Raw genomic sequence first — 19476 nt, forward strand, 5'->3', positions numbered from 1 at the left:
CTGCATGAATATTGCTGCTTTATGCCATGCTCATGCAGGAACCTTGCAAACTCATTTGAGAGATACTCTCCCCCTCCATCTGACCTTAGGCATTTTATTTGCAGGCCTGTTTCTTTTTCAACCATAGCTTTAAGAGTTTTGAAATGCCCAAAAACTTCACTTTTCTTTTTCATAAAATACACCCAAACTTTTCTGCTATAGTCATCAATAAAAGTGACAAAATAATAGCGGCCTCCAAGAGATGCTACTTTAGTAATCCACACATCAGAGTGGATTAATTCCAATGGCTTCTTACTCTCTTGAACATGTCTAGGAAATGGTTTCCTTGCCTGTTTTCCAAACTGACAGGCTTCACATACCTTATGCATTTCTGCAACCTTGAATTTAGGCAATCCTGCTCCTCAGAAATTAGAAGAGCAATCAACTCCTCAAAATCAAGAAATCTTTCACAGACAGAAATGGATGTTCAGAACTGTGCATAATCCTTTCCTAGACCATTCAAGGTCACAGAAACTAAATCATCATCTTTCATTGGCGACCCAATGGAAGCAAGTGCATCTGCAATCTTCTTCACCTTCATGTGGTAGTCATTGATGCTCATACTTTCTCTTTGCACATTGTGCAACTCTTGCTTGAGCTGCATTTTCCTTGCTTGCATATTTGTACTATACATTTTTGACAAAGTATCCCATGCCTCCTTTGGTGTACTTGCATCCTGAATATGCACAATCATAGAGTCTGAAATACTGATAGACAGCCAGTACATAACTTTTCTGGCTCTCTCATGCCATCCTTTAAATGCCTGCATTTGCTGTTGATTGGGAACATCAGGAAGAACTGATTCTTCTTCATTTCCTGCAACAAATTCCCAATATCCTTTTCTCATAAGGAAGTTCATCATTCTAAACTTCCATGCTTGGAAGTTGTTCTTGTCAAGCTTTTCAGTGACAATCTGTGAAAGAGAATTAGACGCCATTACAGAACACTGTAAAAAATTCTGTCACTGTAAAAAACACAGCTTCAGCCTCACAAGGGCAAATATGCAAAACTGACGAAAGTGGTATTTGACCACACAGTCACTTCCTAGTGACGATTTTGCATCAACAGGCAACAGGGATGATTCTGTAACTCCCAATGTCTCTGCATACAGGCATATGATGCAATTTCTACGGTAACTTTTCACCGACTTGTAGAACGATGGTCGCACAGCATAAAATAGGGCCTTTCCTGAGTGCATGCAGAAAACTTCCGCCTCCAAAATAGACCCCGAAATGGTCTCAAATCAAAAAAACAGAGCAACCAAGGGCTAAAGCCCTTTCCACAGTATATACTGCCCTCTTGCTACACCACGAAGGGCGTCTCAATCTGAGACAATGCACTCTTGCACTTTCCGGCTGTGGTACCTGCAGAGACTTGCTCCCAAAATAGAAAAATGAAAGCAACACTGGTCCTCTTACCAGAACTCTTACACTTTTGCACTCTGAGACAATGCACTCTTGCACTTTCCGGCTGTGCTACCTGCAGAGACTTGCTCCCAAAACAGAAAAATGAAAGCAACACTGGTCCTCTTATCAGAACACCGCGAACTTAGCTTGCTTTCTTGAGCTCCTTACCACGAACAAGGCTCTGATACCATGTCAAGATTGTGGGAGAGAAGGAAGGAGTCTCACTTGTAGCTTTCTTGCTTGCACAATGGGGGAATACACACACAGGTGGAGGCTGAAAACAATTTTCCTCTTCTTAGTTGTGTAAGCCAAAAGAACTCTAGTACATAGAAATAGAAGAACCCTATATATGGGTCTCAAACCAAACTCAACTAATTAAGGTGGCATACTAACTGAGCCATGAACTAGAGTAGATAAGGATAGCTGTCATCTAGCTATTATTCATGGGCGGTGTACCAACCGCATCTACAGCTAACAAGTCGGTGACATAAATGCACAACGGTCACCGTGGCATATCACGAGTGGAGCTCGATATCTCAACAAGCTCATGATCACGATGGCTTATTGGCCAAACATTTTGTGCATGCTTGTGACATCTTGGCCCTAATGTTCATTCTATTTTCAATAGAACAATTAGTGAGGGATATCCATCTCACTTGTCAAACCATACAATTGTACCAATCTTTAGGATCAAAGACCATCTCGTACCTAGTAATTAAGGGACCATTATGATTGTCCACATGGTAGCTAAAGCATATGGATCAATTGTGGAGCAAGCCTTTAGTTGTTGGGTTGAGATACATGGCATAAGATCAATCTATCAAGCTAGTTATGGATAGGAATATACCACACCCAACCATATTTTCACATAATATTGAGGGCTATTATTGAGGAAAGTTGAGCATGCATAAATATGACATATTGTTTTGTGGATTTCCATAAGGTTTTGATATGTTACCATATGCCAAATTCATGAGGAGGCTACAAGATATTTGTGTCCTTGAGGAGATACAGTAGAGTATATGTGCTCTATATGAGATAGTGACAAGTATAGTATGGGCATCTTAAATTCAGTTAGCACTATTGGAGTGAAGCAATGATGCCCACTCTCACTCACTTTAGTTGGATTGTATATAGATGAGGTCTTAGATTATATTGTAGAGAGGGAGGGGTTGAAGCCAATTTAGCTAGGGTGTTGGTGCCAATCTTGCTTTATGTAGATGACATTGTGCTTATATTGGACTCACTTCAGGGAGGACTGCAAAGACATTTGGATGCACTATCAGCCTCTTACAAAGATAGAGGCCTTAGAGTGGCTTGGCGAGACCTAAGTATCAATTTACTTTTGATGGAGAGCCAGTGTAGTCTATAGATAGTATGTACACTTGGGAGTAACTTTCAAAGGGCCACAATTTTTCTAGAGAGAGACATCAGAGCGTTGACTAGTATGAGCACATGCTGCACTAGGTGCATTGGAAGACAACGTGCACATATACAGTTCCATGAACCATCCATCAACTTGTGGCTTTTTTGATACATGGGTTACACCACACTCCTCTATGGGGTGGCTCTTTTGATACATTGGTTACATCACACTCCTCTATGGGATAGCCATTTGGGCCCAAGCCTCTATCATATGAGGAGACAACCACAATCGATAGATTATGATGGGCCAAAGAGGGAGTTTTATTATGGATGTGAGCATACCGAGCAATCGTTGATCATAATGATATCACATATGAGACAAGTGAAGAGCTCAACCCCATACATGATCATTAGAGTGGAAAATGGGATAGCATCTATGGTGGTTGAGACCTTCTCCAAGCACTGAAGCTCCCCCAAGATGGATACCTATGGCTAGCATTGACCTCATCTAGACCTCTAACAAGTGAAGGGTGACAAACATTGGTGATATGCTTGGATGGGTACATGGATGAGTTTGCATAGTATACGTATTGATACATTACCCCCCCTCCCCCTTGATTACAACTAGATTTCCCTACGCTCAAGACCATCTAACCAAAGCACACATATTGAGATTAGATACATAGAGGACACATGGCACGATGATGGCACATTATCAAAGCCATTTTTATTAGCTCTTTGAGGATAGTTTTGTCGCCCAATTGAGCTATTTGAATACTCAACTACCACGTGGGTTACGTGTAGCAGTTAAGGATTGAGATAGGTAGATGGTAGGGTGTGGAGATGAATGACATCAAGGAGACACCCATGTCCATGTGGGAGGAGACCTAGACACCCTTATTACAAATAGACTAGAGCTATCATTGACTACCACAAGAGATAGATGTCGAGGCATCTCAACCACACACAAAGCTACATTTCCACATGAGGGAGATACTTCATTGAGAAAAAGAGCATTCGCATTTTTTTCTTCTCTCTTTTGTAGTAGTATCAATTATAGCCATACCACAAATATATTCTTAAATAAAACATCACCGAGCATCTAATCTCAAAGGTATGCCTTTTTATCCCTTTTTTTCTATGCATTGGTTAGTCCCATAGGCCACATTGGCCTTTTAAAGATGTTAATATATTATTTCTTTCATTTCATCTCTCTCAAAAAAGTAAACCTATGATGGAAAAAAGAAGGTGGAGATAGAAGCTGAACTCAATGTTGCACATGCAAGAATGAGCCTTTCCATTCATTTTACATTTTTATGTTTCTTTGATGGGTAGCCTAGACCCCTATCTTCTCTCTCTCTCAAGTTTGATCATCTCTTTAACATGCGCTTGGCTTTTTAGCTTAGATGCATGTACTTGCCCAATGATCTACATATCTTTGTGGAAAATTTATAAAGTACAGAATGTGACCACGAGTGAGACCCAACTTTTACTTTTTAATAATATATATGATAGGGGGATAAAATGAGATCAAGCTATTAATTTAAATATTCCATTTGCAATCTTCAAATGCCTCTACTTTCTTAATATTTTCCAAAAAAAATTATGGCCTTTATTTTTTTCACCCTTATCTCTTGCAACTTGCTTTACTTTCTTCTCCCAATCTGCTAGGTTGACATCCATTGACTCCTTTTTCTATACATTGATTATTTTGACCAACTTTGTCTTTGAATTTTTGACTTAAACTTTCATTCTTCTATAACCTTCTTTCTTTGGGGCTAGCAATCAATTTCTCATTCACATCATCTATATTTGCTCTTCTTTTAATTTAACAACTAATTTTATCTAAAATATTACCATATGTTGGGATCGCCCATTTCAAAGTGTCAAGATTATTTTTCTATCATGAGCCCTCTTGGAATGTCATCTATGTCAAGATGAGAATTCTTGTCAAGTGTGTTGTGGCTAGCTAGTTTGTTGTAGGGTGTTATCTTTAATGGTGAGAGGGAAGATCCATGTTGAAGGTGCTTGTAGGGTGTTATCTTCATTGGTTAGAGGGAAGATCCATATTGAAGGTGCTTGTGGCGGCAAGCAAGATGGACTTGTGCATAAAAGGAAGCTTTTTTACTTGCTCTAGTAGTGCTAACATTAATCATTGAGGGGCTATGGAGGTGTGGCATTGAGTGTGTGCGATTGTCCCTTGAAGAGAAGGGTGTATGGGAGTTGCAATAACCATGATTTTAAAAATGGACCTTTTAAAACTTGTGTTGTTATGAAGTAACAATGATACTATATGATCTTCTTGATCATGGGTTGCCATCACATCATCAATGGTAGTGTGTCAAGGTTGATGAGAACATGGATAGGTCCACACCTTCACGTCTTTCCTATGTTCCTACTTATTCATAGATTTAAGCGCACATTGTAAGGTTGAAGCTAGAAATCATTGACAATGTCCTCCTAGGCATCATCCCTGGGTGCTCCACAATACGACTACTTCAATGACTTTGTAAGGACCATTCCATTTGATCAATTGTTTTTTTTTCATAAGGTCCAAAGATGAAAATTTAGAGGAGAGAATCAGAGTTCCTTTAATTATGGTCTTTGTCGCTAACATTGCAATCCATTGAGGATTACCATCTTCTGTTGAACTAACTTTCATCTATGCATGCTCTCAAGATGGGTATCTTCTAGTGTTGTCATCTCATCTCATGAGGAGAAGAAACCATGAGAGCCATACAATCATGAATGTAAGCTTCGTTACCATGGATCCATTGGGGTCATCACCTCTAAACCTTACACAAGTTGTGGAGTTTACAAGAGGTGTGGTGAGGCCAAAGTATTAACTGTAACATAGCATGCTAATGATACTTCTCCAATGAAATGTTTCCACCAACATCTGTTAAAGTAGGGCATTATGAAAAGTGAATTAGTTCCATTTTGTCCAATTTAGCCAAGAAGGACTCAACCACTAGTGGGGATTTTACCATATCCTTTTATCACATGTCAAGCCCTTGTTCCACATGTCGAATTAGATCCTTTAGGTTAAATATGTTAGAAGGCAGGCATAGGAACCCACTATAAGCAAGGGAGTATAAGGGCAGATGAGTGTGAATAGCCCTAGGGGCAGGGGAAACCCTAACCCTAGCTTGGCAAAGGCTATATAAACAGCCTATGGGTCACTATCATGTGTGGGAGAGTGTACCCAAGTTGTACTCTAAGCAACTTAGTAAGCAAGATTTTGTTCTTTTACTTTGAGCTCTCTTCTCCCTCTTGTGCACACATTCCAATGCTGTAACTCTAGTTTTCAACGTGGTATCAGAGCCATCTCTGATCTCCTCAGCTTCCCTCAGCCTCAGCTATCACTAAGTGCACATGAGCCTTTACCTCCTTCATCTTATCCTTCTTTCCTCCATAGCTGCCTACAACCTACCTCCATTGGACTTGGGGAGGACAAAGGAGGCCATATCAACTTGTGCTTTCTTCTGGAGATCTCTTCCCCACATCAGGGCGCAGCTCCTCGTCAGGTCTACCCCCAATATTGTCCACGTCTGAGCATGGCATTGCGTGATTCCCAGAAACAGGCGCAGTTTCTGACAGCGCGAAATCCGTACTGCTGTACACGCAATAGGCGGCGCGATCCCAATATCTTCGGGCTTTGATAGCCCCCTAGTGGGCTATCCTCATCTACAAGGGTTCCTGGAAATTCCTCCCACAGAGAGAGATCTCTGCCAAACCCTAACTGTGTATTTTAAGGCAGCCATAGCCAACAAGCTCTAAGCTTGACATTTTGTCATTTTTTCACTCTGAGCTTCATTAACAATGATTCTAATCATTGAAGCATAGTCTCTGAAGCCTATTCCAGATTCTAAAGCTCTTGGGCATGCTCAATGGACATCACTAAGCGTTGGGAAGCCGACTTCCAACTGGGTTCCATTCAAGCACTTCACTAAGCTTGACAAGAGTGTTTCTAAACATTAATCATGAATCTTGGGTACACCCATTGAATATCCCAAGCTTTCAACAAAATAATGAAGGGCCTTGCATTTTGTGAATTATATGTAGTACAATTCATAAGGACTTCCCTTTTGAGATGAAGAATTTTCAAGTGTGGACTCTTTACAAGGTATATAAGAGCCTTGGTGATTCATATGAATATTGAACTTGGTGGCCAACAAGTAACAATGTAATTTCATCACGAGGGCATTTACCATGGCAAGGGCTTTTTCTTTATAGGGAAATGATTATTTCTCAACTACAATCATCCTAGAGTCACATCAAGTGCATCCAAAATGACATGGGAAGATGCACACTTGAACCTAGGGATAACACAACTAAAGCTACAGAGATTGTTTTCTTTAGCTAAGAGACTACATGACCTTATATGGATGTCTATTCAAAAACTTGCCCTATTTTGTATGAGAACTGTGATAGGAAGCACAACATGGGGTAGGTAGCACTATAACCTTGGATGCCATTGGACCTTCCTTGGATGTTGGATTTGACCCTTTCGAAGTCAAATGGTGAGTGCTTTAACTAGAAGTTGACATAGCACTTGGTGCAAATGCAAACTTCTCTAAATTGAGCATGAGCTTTGTCTCATTATGTCACACAATATATTGAATTGAGCTACAAGAATTCGCATGAACATTGGTGAATCAAATGCAAAAATTTATCATAATATTTTTGAAATGTGTTTGGATATTTTTAAGCCTAATGATCATGATTATAATTATAAACATGCCCATTCTAGTCTTACCTATACCTTCGAGGCATTTATTTTTGGTTTCACCCATTGAATATCCATGCCAAGTAACCCATGACATCCAACAAGAACTATATGTATGGAATTAGGAATGGTTTGACAAGGTAGTTGCATTAAATTCATGGTAATCCACACAATCTTGGAGCTTTCCATTCTTCATTGTCTCTATGAGAATAGGGGCATATCCATTTTTTATGTTCTATGGGGATAATGAATCTCATGAGTATTAATGAATTTCTTTTTCATTTTTCCCTTTCGAGCATTGGTGATATTCAATCTACTTCAATGGTGTTGAACAACCACCACATTGTGTCACTTAATGTGATATTGATAAAAGAGGGTCAATACCCTTCATTTTAGTATGATCCTATGTGAATAGACCTTTGAATTTCAAAAATAACTTAATGAGCTTGGAGTTCCTCTTGTTTGACCTTTACCACTATCTTGTTGCCTCTCTATGCATTGAGCCATTGATGTAACTCATCCCACTTGCTGTTGTCAAGATGCTAGGAGGTTTCTAAACCTTAGCCATTTCACATGTGTTGAATAATTCTACATAAGTGGTGAAGAGAGGAAGGGTGTCTTGATGTCATTGAAGCAACTTTTCTTCCTCTACCATCATCTTTCAAACTTTGACATACAAAGGATAAAAAGCTTTGGTAATGCTACTTACCATGTGTGTAGATGATAGATCTCAAATAAATCATTTGAGGAATATATGTTTAAATTTATGATAGTGCTAAGGGTAGCTAGAATGAAAATGGAATGATAAATTGAAACGACATAAGCTACAAGATAAAGAAAAGAAAATCCTATTTTCATAGACCTTATGTCAAACTTACTTTGGGAGTCCAAATAAAACCTGTCACATGGCTTCTAAGTGGTAATTATTATTATGTGCTTGTAACCACCAAAAGTCGTTCTCCATGCTTTGAACCATCCGAGAAAACCTAACTTGAAGAACCAATGAGATGTCTTTAAAGGACATATTTCCCCATCTGCACTAATTGTCTTGGAAAACATGTTATGCATTATTGCCTAAATACATTTAACCACAATCTTGCATCAAAAAATAGTACAAGCTACTGCCAAAGATATAAGAATTGTCAATTCCTGACGCATACTCTTTATGTCGTAAGGTACTTTCTCTCACTACTCTGCTCGAGCTGGGAAAAAAGGTTTCTCCTACTAACAATTATTGATCATCTCAATTGTATCAATTTTGTTAAAAATCAAATTCCTGAACTATGTTGATCTTCTAGATTAAACTTTGAGATGTCCCTGTAAAATGAAGAAAAAATTGTGTAATGGTTGATCCTTTATTGAGGAAGGCATTATTGTTGAACCACGATAAATAAGGGCCCAATTTTATGCTAGAAGTATAAATTGGATAGTTAATTGTCTTTATATTTTTTCCATATATTGTGATATATTAAGAATATAGCCGTATGTCATTTTTTTAATGTGGTATTGTGTAAAATGTGAAAATTTGGTGAATGCCACTACCAAGTTGGCTCCAACCATCAAAGATTGGTAATTACCTTTCCAAACTAGTGCAATAAAATAACCCCTAGCTTGCTAGGGCCCCTCAAGAATAGCTATTGTGATTTAAATAGCTACTAACTATTTATACACATATAGCTAAACATTCAAGTTACATGTTGGGCCTATATGTCTATGATCTCTAAAGCAAACTCAAAACAAGTTTCTTTTATACATAGTTGAGTTAAGACTTGCATGCATGCGTATATTGCACTTTGATACAATGTTCTTCACTATGCTAGGAGAGAGATTGATCATAAAATAGAGATGGTGAGAATCATTAAAAAAACTAGTAATAATATTATGCAAAACATGCATAATGTATAGGACAGTCAATATTAGTACAACTAGGGACTGATGTGAGAGATATTGACCTACATTGATTAGTGTCGTCATTGTTCTCATCACAAAATGTTCATATTCTCACATAGCAAAGTAAATAATAATCTCAATCCCAAGGGACACAAAGATTGTTGCACCATTGCATGTATTATGGACAAAAACCACAGTAAACAAAATCAAAGGCATATTACAAGGTTGGTTTGATTGTGAAAATTGTATACATTGAAATGTTATGTTCAAAGTAGAAATTAGCTTGAAAGAAGCTGCCTTTGATTAACTTTGTCTAAAATAGTAATGCATCCATCTATAGAAACAATGCTTTTTAAACCAAGAGAAACAATTGGATAGGTATAAATGTTAAATAAACACAAAAGATAGTGAATGGAATTGCTACAATTTAAGGACTTTGTGATTTTGCATCTAGAGAAAAACATAACATCCCAAGATTTTTTATAAGACATTTGAAGCCTTTAAAATTAGCAGCATTATTAATTATGTATTACTATCCAAAAATTTGAAAAGCAAAGCTCTCCATGTTACTTTTTTGAAAGCCCTTAAAGGGTACACCCCCTATAATGAATCAATGACTAGCAACCCATCTAAGATGAAAGCACTAAGTCTAAACATATTTGGTCCAAAGAGAGTACCATGAACTTTAGTAATGTCACTTGTTGCTTGCACATACTTAGTCAAATTCAAGTGTATTCCATACTACTAATTATCACCCTAATGTGTCGTGAATCTATCCACTTTCACTCCTCTAGATGACAAAATTAGAAGGCAATGCACTACTTTAATAGTAGCTAACCGTGTACAATTATGGTCGTATGTCTACATTGGCATTTGTGATTCATCAATGAGAAACCTCCTCCATACAATGAGTTAAAGTGCCTAACTCAAAGTACAATGTGATGTTAATGTCATTGCATAGTGATATGATCCATGATGTCATAAAAGTATATTTCTTATTCTTGTCATGAAAACATATACATTTGATATTACTTCAAAGTAATTATCGTTGAAATATCTTCTTGTAATGTGAAATGCCACATGCCGACCTCAATAATGGACCAAGTTGTCTTATTTTTTTATGAAACTCGCCCAACGCTTGAGAACAAGTACAACATAACTTGCTTCCATAACTAAAGAGTTCAAAATGAAAACAAGTGCCTATGACTATCTAGGGGTACAACAAAGCAGGGAACGCTACACTAGTACTAGATGCAAATCATTCGTCAATATCCATCAAGATGCATTGTAACATACCAAATAAGATATTAAGTCCAAGTGGCATGATCAAGACAGCATGTTTGGCAGTCATGGACCTTGCATTGTGACAACTAAGGTGAAACAGCAAAATGCCACACTAGCAACACAAGGTTAAATCTCAAGAGAAGTGAAGCCTTAAAAATCTAAGGAGTAAGGGTGTTATTCTGAAAAAGAACCCTCCTCCAAGATTATCTGCTAGTACATCCAAGTAGGAATGTGAATCCAATACATCTAATTGATCTTACTCATGGTTCGTGTCGTTTTCTGTACGGCAACTAGATTCATGGATAAGTATCAAGTGAGTGGTCCAGCTTAAAAAGATTCACTCAGTTCAAACACTCAAATTCCCCACATTCTACTATCTTTCGTTCCATATCTGATTTATGGCCTGCCTAGATTCATGTTCCGCCTACAAAATGTTTGGTTCTTGAGTTCCAAGATACAGCAGCAAGCATACCCAGGGATCTCTTTGTTCTCCATCTTGAAAGCATGTTTACGATGTAGTTTCTAGACTACTGCTTGTGACATTTTATTTGCTTTTTACAAGGAATTAAGTTAACAGGTCACTGACTTTTTGGTCAATTGATTGATAGAAATGCAAGAACCAAAATGCAATCAAAGAGTCAGACTCAAAATGTTCAGGTGTCAATTTGAAAACTTCTAGCCTAGTGACATCTTGATAGACAAAGCAACAATGAAAGCCTTAATTATAGAGGAAGTGCACTCGGATATTTACTGGTCCTTGCATATAATCTATATCAAGCTCACAGCATCTATCATCTTGTACACCACAACACTCATCCCAAGATCCTTTCCTCTTAATAACCTCAAAGTTCCAAGATCATGATGTCGAGTTCTATGAAAACGAGGCCTTTTGTGAGAATGAATTGAATCTATCAAAGTCTGTTCAGCCAAATAATTACCAGTTCTGGTGTCTTTTAAGGGATTGGACTCATCAAACAAAACCAGTTGCTTTTCAAAGCCCTGGCATACCAAAACATTGCTTGTTCACTCCAACCCAGAAGCATTTTCACAAACCATGCTGTTGCATTGCTCGCACCCTTGTTGGCAAACCATATAACCTGATGAATCCTGCGGCATCTGCTTGATTGTATATGCCACTTCCTTCCTCAAAGGAAGAAATATCTTCTCGATAAAGGCTGAAAGGACTCTTCCTGCTTGTAACAATCAATGAACCTTTGAATAATTTCAAGGTTACAGAACCAGTCAATGTGGAGGATACCTTCTCCATGAAAGCGTCTAAGGACTCCCGAAGAGGATCAAACCATCTACCTGCATAAACTAGTTCGGCATACTTGATAGAAAGTGTATCCTTAAGTTGCATGGTTTCCCTGTCCAATGTTAATGCCTCCAATTCCTGTATAGCAGACATGAGGATTGTACCACCAGGCGTTTCATACACACCACGACTTTTCATGCCTACCAACCTGTTTTCAACCATATCCACACGCCCTATACCATGCTGCCCTCCAATCTCATTCAATGTAGCTAGAAGCTTGGCTGGTGACAAACTAGAACCATTCACAGACACTGGGATTCCAGCTTCAATACCAATTTGAATGTACCTGTAAGGTTAGAATCGTTGTTGTGACATAATAATTACAAAAAGCTTCTAAGAAGTCATGCACAGAACCCTAAGGCCTAAACTTCCCTCCATCCCTACCGACATACCTCCCTCTGGGCATGCCTAACTCACTCCTCTGGGCTTGCCCACCCCTGCCCTCTGTGCCTACCCCCCCTTTTGCTTCTTCCCATCCCCTATTACCTCAACCAATCAAGACCTAAAAACAAATTACACAGTTCTCTACTTGCATTTTACACCTTAAAAATTACAACTAATAATATACAATTTAGAACTTCTGTCTCACAAATATTATAACAAAAGATTTCTGAAATGTATTTGAAAGTATTACAAGAGGATCAAGGCTCAAAAGTAAATGCCCCAAAGACTGGCTGAAGAGGGGAGCTTTATCAGGCCCTTAACATCCCTTTGTGTGGGTCCCTCATTCAGAGAATCTATTATGGAAGATATTCAGATGACCCCACCCTCGTGTCAGGATTCCAGAGCACCTGTTGCACGATGATGATCTTAAGAGAGTTGGTTGCACAGATTTGGGGATCTAGACCTTTCTTAGCTGGACAGGCAGCTAGAGACAGTTTTTCAAACCTAGGCACAAACTGAAGCCTGATCAGCTGACCTGATTGCTGATGCAAGCCAACCTGACAAGCTGACTGACAAGCCACCCTGGTTGTTGACACAAGACAGAAGGCACCACCCAGGTTCCTATCCCCCGCCACCCTACTCCACTGGTTCCTCCCCACACTACCATGGTCTTTCCCTCCCTGCCACCTTCCCTTGACCCTGCCATGATGACTCCCACCACTCATCCTACCCGCAACCCTGAACACAGCACCATCACTGCAGCTGCCTTGGACATAGAGCCACCCCTCTTTTCCTTCTTCCCTAGGAAAAGAGAATTCTGTTAAGAACACATTGGAAAAAACCCAAGGTAAATACAAAGTACAATGAACTCTATGAAGAGTAATAAAGTACATCAAAAAGACAATTGTTATGTGAACAACCACATCTCATGGGCTCTAATGACAGACCTATTGAGCTAAGAAATGCATTACATGCTGATTAGCCTCTTAAACAGCCCCAAAACATGCTTATTTAATGAAAACTGCAGAATGGTGCGCAGTTCGAGAGAGTTTCAATGAAACCCTAATATGGGAGGGTCCAGCCACATAGATAAATAGACAGGCTGCCCCCATTTAGTTCTCATCCTTTTGTGCAGGTTTCTCACTCTACCGTGCAGATTCCAGCTATCAGCCACTTACCATTTGCCGTCCAGCCATCACCAACAACAGCCCATCACTATCCAGCCCTAGGCAGCCTGTTTTCAACCATCCTCCTACTATTTGGATGTCTCCATCTGCTCTATCCTCATAGCACCTGATCAGCCTACCTTTGCAACATCCGGTGCCAAGCAACAAGCTGCCGCTATCTCTCCCACCAAGGGACTGCTGCAATGCTTGCATTTTTGCTGTCCAGCAAACCGCCTACATCAGCAAACACATATCTTGCTATCAGCTGACAGTTCTTTGCCTCGTGTGATCAGTTTTCAGCCTTCTCTGATGGTACACTGCTGTGTTTACCAGATTTCAAACTCCGATTGCTGTATTTTGGTGACCAGCCTGCTGCCCTTCATTATTCAACACTCTCTCATCTCCGACTGGTGGTTACAGTACTTGGGATCCGTCTTCGATGGAAGTCACTCTCCAACACTATTGCTCTGCCCTTGGGCACTCTGTATACTTTTCATTCATTTAGAGTTTTCATCCACTTTAGAGTTGTGTTCTTTCTCTCTCCTTTTGCCTATGTTTGTTTCTGTGTTTGAGTTTTGAGTTTTGCTTTTAGGGTTTGAGTTTTCCACATCTATATCTATATCGTTGTGTTTCTATCGTGGTCATACACTTTGTGTTTCCTCCGTGCAAACCCTAGAAGCTACTCCACAGTTTTCTTCACTTGTAAAGACTATCGTGGCAATATTGTGCGGTGCTAGTTTTTGTGTGAGGCACATGAATGACTCGTAACCGAATCACACTGTCTTAATTACCTTCTTCTCAAGATCCCATGATATCTTATCAAGCTTCTCCATCATTGGAGGCCCTGGGGAGGCATGGACTTAGTAAGAAAGACAAGACCCCACCTCCTTCACTTGGTTTGGGTTCTTCTGTTCCAAATTTCAATCTCATGTCAAAGGAGGAGTTTCAAGAGTACTTGCGCCTCACGTATAGTCCAACTTACACCCCTTCTACCAACTTTGCTACTCCATCTGGACCGGTTGGTGGGTTTTGTTTACCGTAGCACAGAGGTGCGGAAAATGGAGCAGAGGAGTGGGAAAATGGAAGAAGGAGATAACCGAAAGGGCACAGGACAAAGGAAGGAAAAGGCGCCCCGGATGGAAGTCAGACCCTGAAAATTTTGAATGACGACCTCTCCAGAAGGCTTCAATGTCGCCTCGAGAAAAAAAAAGAGTAAAAGCGTACCATTAATTGTGAAAGTGCTCCCCAATCCTTGTAAAAGAGTGCCAGGCTCACTCCTGTGCAAATTGTATGCACTAGTTGGGAATGGGATAAGTTAGAACGGTGGGAAATAAGAAAAGAGGGCCTAGGCTAATGGCCGACCATGTAAAAAGTGGGGATGGCTGCCCAAAAAGTAGGGCATGTATATAAAGTTCAAAAGTAAATGAGAAGCTCATTCTTGTGTGTGGCCAAAGCTTCTTCTTCTACTTCTCTTGTATCTTGCCTTCTTACTTGTGCTTGAGTGAGGGATTGAGAAAGTGTGAGGGAGTGAGGGAGTGAGTGTGTGAGAGTGAGGGATCGTAAAGAAAAAGCTCCCCATCTTCTCTCTTCATCTTCTCTTCTTCCCTTCTCTTCCCTTCTCTCGCGCGGCTATGGATGATGGAGCTTGACGGAGAGGGCTTGAGGTTGCTTGAGCTTGCCGCAAGGATCGTGGAGCTACCGGAGTGCAAGAGAGAGGAGGGAACTCGATCGAGCATCAAGGTAAGCTCATTACACTTGTAAGGTAGGCATTGCGCGTCGGCTATGTGAGAGGTAGCCATGGCCGCTCGGCTTGAAACGCTTGATCAATAAGCGGTCCGTCGGTCTCGAGATAGAGCTCCGTAGCTCTCCTCCATTTTGGTTCCATTGTCGGGACAGACGGAATCGAGCCTTGAGTGCCGCGCGCATCGAATCGAGCATAGAAGTAGGGTTTGCAGCCCGAACTGGTGCTCGAGATAGGAGATTTAGGAGCTTTTAATTCATGGAACAAGTAAGTATTTTGATTTGTTGTTGAATATTAGAGTAGGACCATCCATCTCCATCTCTGCTTTGATTTTTGTTGCATTAGGTTAAAATTAGGATAGGAAAAAAAAGGAAAACAGAAGGGTTTTGCTGCTGCCGGAAACAGGAAAATAGGGGCACAAATTCAAATTTCTGGATGGAAGAGTGTGAGGGATTAGTTTCTGAGGTTACAACAGGCTGGGATGGGGCAATAAGAGGCCCAAGGAACCAGGAAAAACAACATTTGACATTCTACCTTGTGAGAAGAGAGTGAGCTTGACATTCTCCCAGAATCGGACCCAGTCTCAAAATCGGACCACTTGTCCTAGTCCCAGAATTAGACCCAGTGCCAAAATCGGACCACTGGTCCTAGTGCCACAATCGGACCATTGGACCCCAGGCTACGAACGTAAAGGGAAGAGTGGAATTTGCATTGAGCATTGTCTGCATCCGCACCTCACTTTTGATTTTATCACCAAAGGTGCACTACAAGAAAAAAAAAAAATGTTTTCACACTGAGCACTAGAAAGCACGAAGCACAACTTGTGAATAAGATTGACAACTGCTTTCAATAACAAGGAACTCATCAGGAGATATAATAACATCAAGGAACCCACCATTAGGAGAAGATCCCAAAACATAGTTGCGTGCCCGAGAGCCCCATCAGTAGGACCCTAAGTGGACACGAAGATCCAAAAGGCGACAACATAGAGAAACGAACGTTGCCTGAGCTACTCAAATTGATCGATGACCTTGTGGAGCTGGAAGTGGGAGCAATGTCAGGATCACGAGGCGGACACGGAGAGGACCAACTGGACTTCGGAGAATTCCCAGTCTTAGTGCAGGAGTTAGTCAATGAGTACGACTTGTTGACTAGGACGGTAGTTTAGGGTAGACCAGTAGAGGAAGTGGTAGCAAGCCTAGAAGAGGAAAGAAAGGCAATTAGAAAGGCGCTAGAGAGCATAATTGCCTATAACTACGAGCAGAAGGCTAGGAAACTCCAACAAGATGTAGACATGTACGAGGCCCGGCATATGCTAGCCTTGGCTGGCGCGACCAAAGCAATGTCAAATGCAGAGAGAGAACAAGCAGCAGAGGCTGACTTATCGTTGAGTGAACTCGTAGCCAAGCGCCTCATGGACAATACGTCCGCTGAGTAGAACGCAACAGCCTTAGCCACCGCATTACTCTCGGGATTAGGGGTTACGCAAGGGGCAAAGGGGCAATCTAGGATCCCTATTGTAGCAAAGCAGCTAGACAAGTATGAACCTAGCAATAACCCATATAGCTTTGTGGAGCAATTTGAACAACTTTGCGAAGCAAATGGTCTCACCAACCTTGCACAACGCTCTCAAGCCTTCAGGCTGTGCTTAGGTAATAAGGGGAGAATTTGGTACACTAGTCTAGATGCAGCTGAGCGCACGAACTTTGCCTGTCTTAAGGACCTCTTCATCAAGAGATTCTCTGAGGCAGGGTACTCTGATAATCTCATCGTCCGATTGATGAATGTCAGTCAGAGGGAAAAGGAAGACGTAAGGGACTATGTCACTCATGTGCATAGCCTCTTTAAGAGGATCCCTGCAAATGAGCGACCTAACGAGAAGGCGGTGTCTACCATATTTATAAATGGAATTTGAAGCGAGGAACTCTATAAGGCTTTGGCTAGTAACGCCACTCTACACCGAGGCGTGTTAGCTAGAGTCTTTGAAGAGGCAATAAGGGTGGACGATCAGCTTAGGGAGCGAAGCATGAGGAACACCAATCGGGAAGGTGCAAGTCAAAGAGCTCCAGAGCGGTCAACAGTTTTAGAAGAGAGAGAGAACTCTAGTATACGGGATGAGGGAAAGAGTGTTGACCAAGGCCAGGAGCTAGCTAAGGTGAGAATGGAGCTTACACGATTGCAAGACCAAATGAGGAAGCCTGTGCGCTCGCATGTGCAGTGTATACACTGTGGTGGTAACCACCTCCCAACCGAGTGCCAAGATCCTAGATCTAGGCCGTGCTCGAACTACGGTAGGTTCCGTCATGACGCATTACATTGTAGATTGCCAAGGAGATTTCCATATGCGAAATTACATTGCAGATTGCCAAGGAGATTCCCATATGCGCAGCAATACAACCCTCCATACTTAGACAATAGGCCACCTAACCTCTTTGGCAGGGGAGCCCAGTTGGCGCTTCCAGCACCAAATGATGCAAGACTGGCCATTCCTAGGCTAGAGATGAACCCAACAGGCATACCCAGACCACCAGGGCCCTATGTAACCCATCCACTGAGTACCGCTCCTGTTCACTGTATGGAAGAACCTAGTGAAGAGAAGACCTACGTGAACCCATACATATCCTATGATGAGGAAGGCAATCCACTCCTGATGGACTACCGACCAGTACCGGTGATGGCGCTAGATAGAGGAAGAGGCAGAGGCTTTGAAGAACCGAGCCAAGATCCAATCTCATGCTGGACTTGCGGTAATCCAAGCCATATTTCATCACGCTGCCCGGAAAGGGAACAGGCAAACAAGGACAAAGCTGACCTTCGATGCACCGAGTGTGGAATCACATATCTATTTCCTGACTGTCCTAGACGGAAGCCATCAACTACTTCTACCAACGTACCCTCAGTACCCTTGGGGTTGTTCGGTGTGGAGACCTTTGGCAGTGAGGATACGCCCATCCCACTACATGTCATGACGTGAGCACAGACAAAACAAACAGGCATCTCATTGCCTGGGCCAAGTAACCTGGATGCAGCCTCGTTAGGAAAGAAAATCCGAAGGAGAAGGAGAAAGAGAACAGACGCAAGGATTACCCTTAAGACTGAGGAAGCTACAACGCTAGTGATAGGAAAGAGAGTCACTGATGCAGAGGCAAAGACCTCAGCTCCTAAGACAGAAGAACTAGGGAGTGCCAAGGTAGGGGAATACCCCCACCCCAAATGGCAACTCGAGGCTATAGCCAAAGTCAAAGAGTGGGTCAAGGACGCCCAGGAACACCTTAAGGACGTAGAGCCCATACTGGAATACCAAATTGAAGACCTCTCTAGTGCGAGTACACCCGTTTCACCGTCGCGACCCCAATCGGAGAATGCACCCACACCACATGAAATGCCACAGAGACAAGACCAGGAAGAAGCATGTCAGCAAGCTAACCAAGACATATGGCAAAAGAGTGCTGACCAAGGAGGAAGGCAACCACCCAGCAACCTCCTTACCACTTTAGTAACCACTCCAGTAACCGTGAGCCTAGGATATCTGCCTCGGAAACACCCTTCCTTATGGCAAGAATTAAAGTATTGGGTGGGGGGGAAAAGAAGAGCATACTGCCGCTGACTCGCAAGAGCAGGACGCAGTCACGCAGATTCCAAACCTAATACTACACTCAGTTCCAAGGTCACTGCAAGTCAATGCTTTTTGGGAAGGCACTGAGATGCATGCAGTCTTACCTATCTTAGCCTTGGGGGATGCAACACGAAAAGGAATCGTAGACACAGGTGCCGGTGTTGGTGTCTTAAGCAACGCAATTCTACAGGCCTAGGGAAACCCACCTGTGGAAACGGCTAGGTTCAATGTCACATTGGCCAACGAAATGAAGGTCAAACCATTCGAGGTCCTAAAGAACTGGCCAGTGAAAGTCGCAGGGGTGCAGTTTTCCGTGAACTTCATTGTCATAAAGGGAGTGGACTATGGCATACTGCTAGGCCGACCCTGGATGAGGAACATGCGAGTTATTGAAGATTGGGGTAACAATCTCATCTTCTTGGGGAACAGAACAGAAGCGGTAAGGGTTGAGATGGATACCTGGAAGACTACCCCAGCCGACCTTGATGCTATCTCAACCATACTAAAGGGTGATGCACAAGCAAGCAAACCCTATGGGTCA

General features: G+C 41.6%; 1 protein-coding gene across 1 annotated transcript in view; it reads right to left on the reverse strand.

The window, feature by feature from the left end:
- Positions 1-11410: 11410 nt before the first annotated feature.
- Positions 11411-19476, reverse strand: part of LOC148038980 (argininosuccinate synthase, chloroplastic-like) — a 132284-nt gene continuing 124218 nt past the window's right edge. Inside the window, exon 9 of the mRNA XM_087674838.1 lies at positions 11411-12314. Coding sequence (XP_087530964.1) covers positions 11759-12314 — 556 coding nt within the window. The 3' untranslated portion in view covers positions 11411-11758. The remainder of the gene's footprint in view (positions 12315-19476) is intronic.

This window comes from Lygodium microphyllum, chromosome 3 (assembly GCF_053477565.2).
Source record: "Lygodium microphyllum isolate KBCC chromosome 3, Lygodium_microphyllum_v1.1.10, whole genome shotgun sequence".
In the NCBI taxonomy this organism is placed as follows: domain Eukaryota; kingdom Viridiplantae; phylum Streptophyta; class Polypodiopsida; order Schizaeales; family Lygodiaceae; genus Lygodium; species Lygodium microphyllum.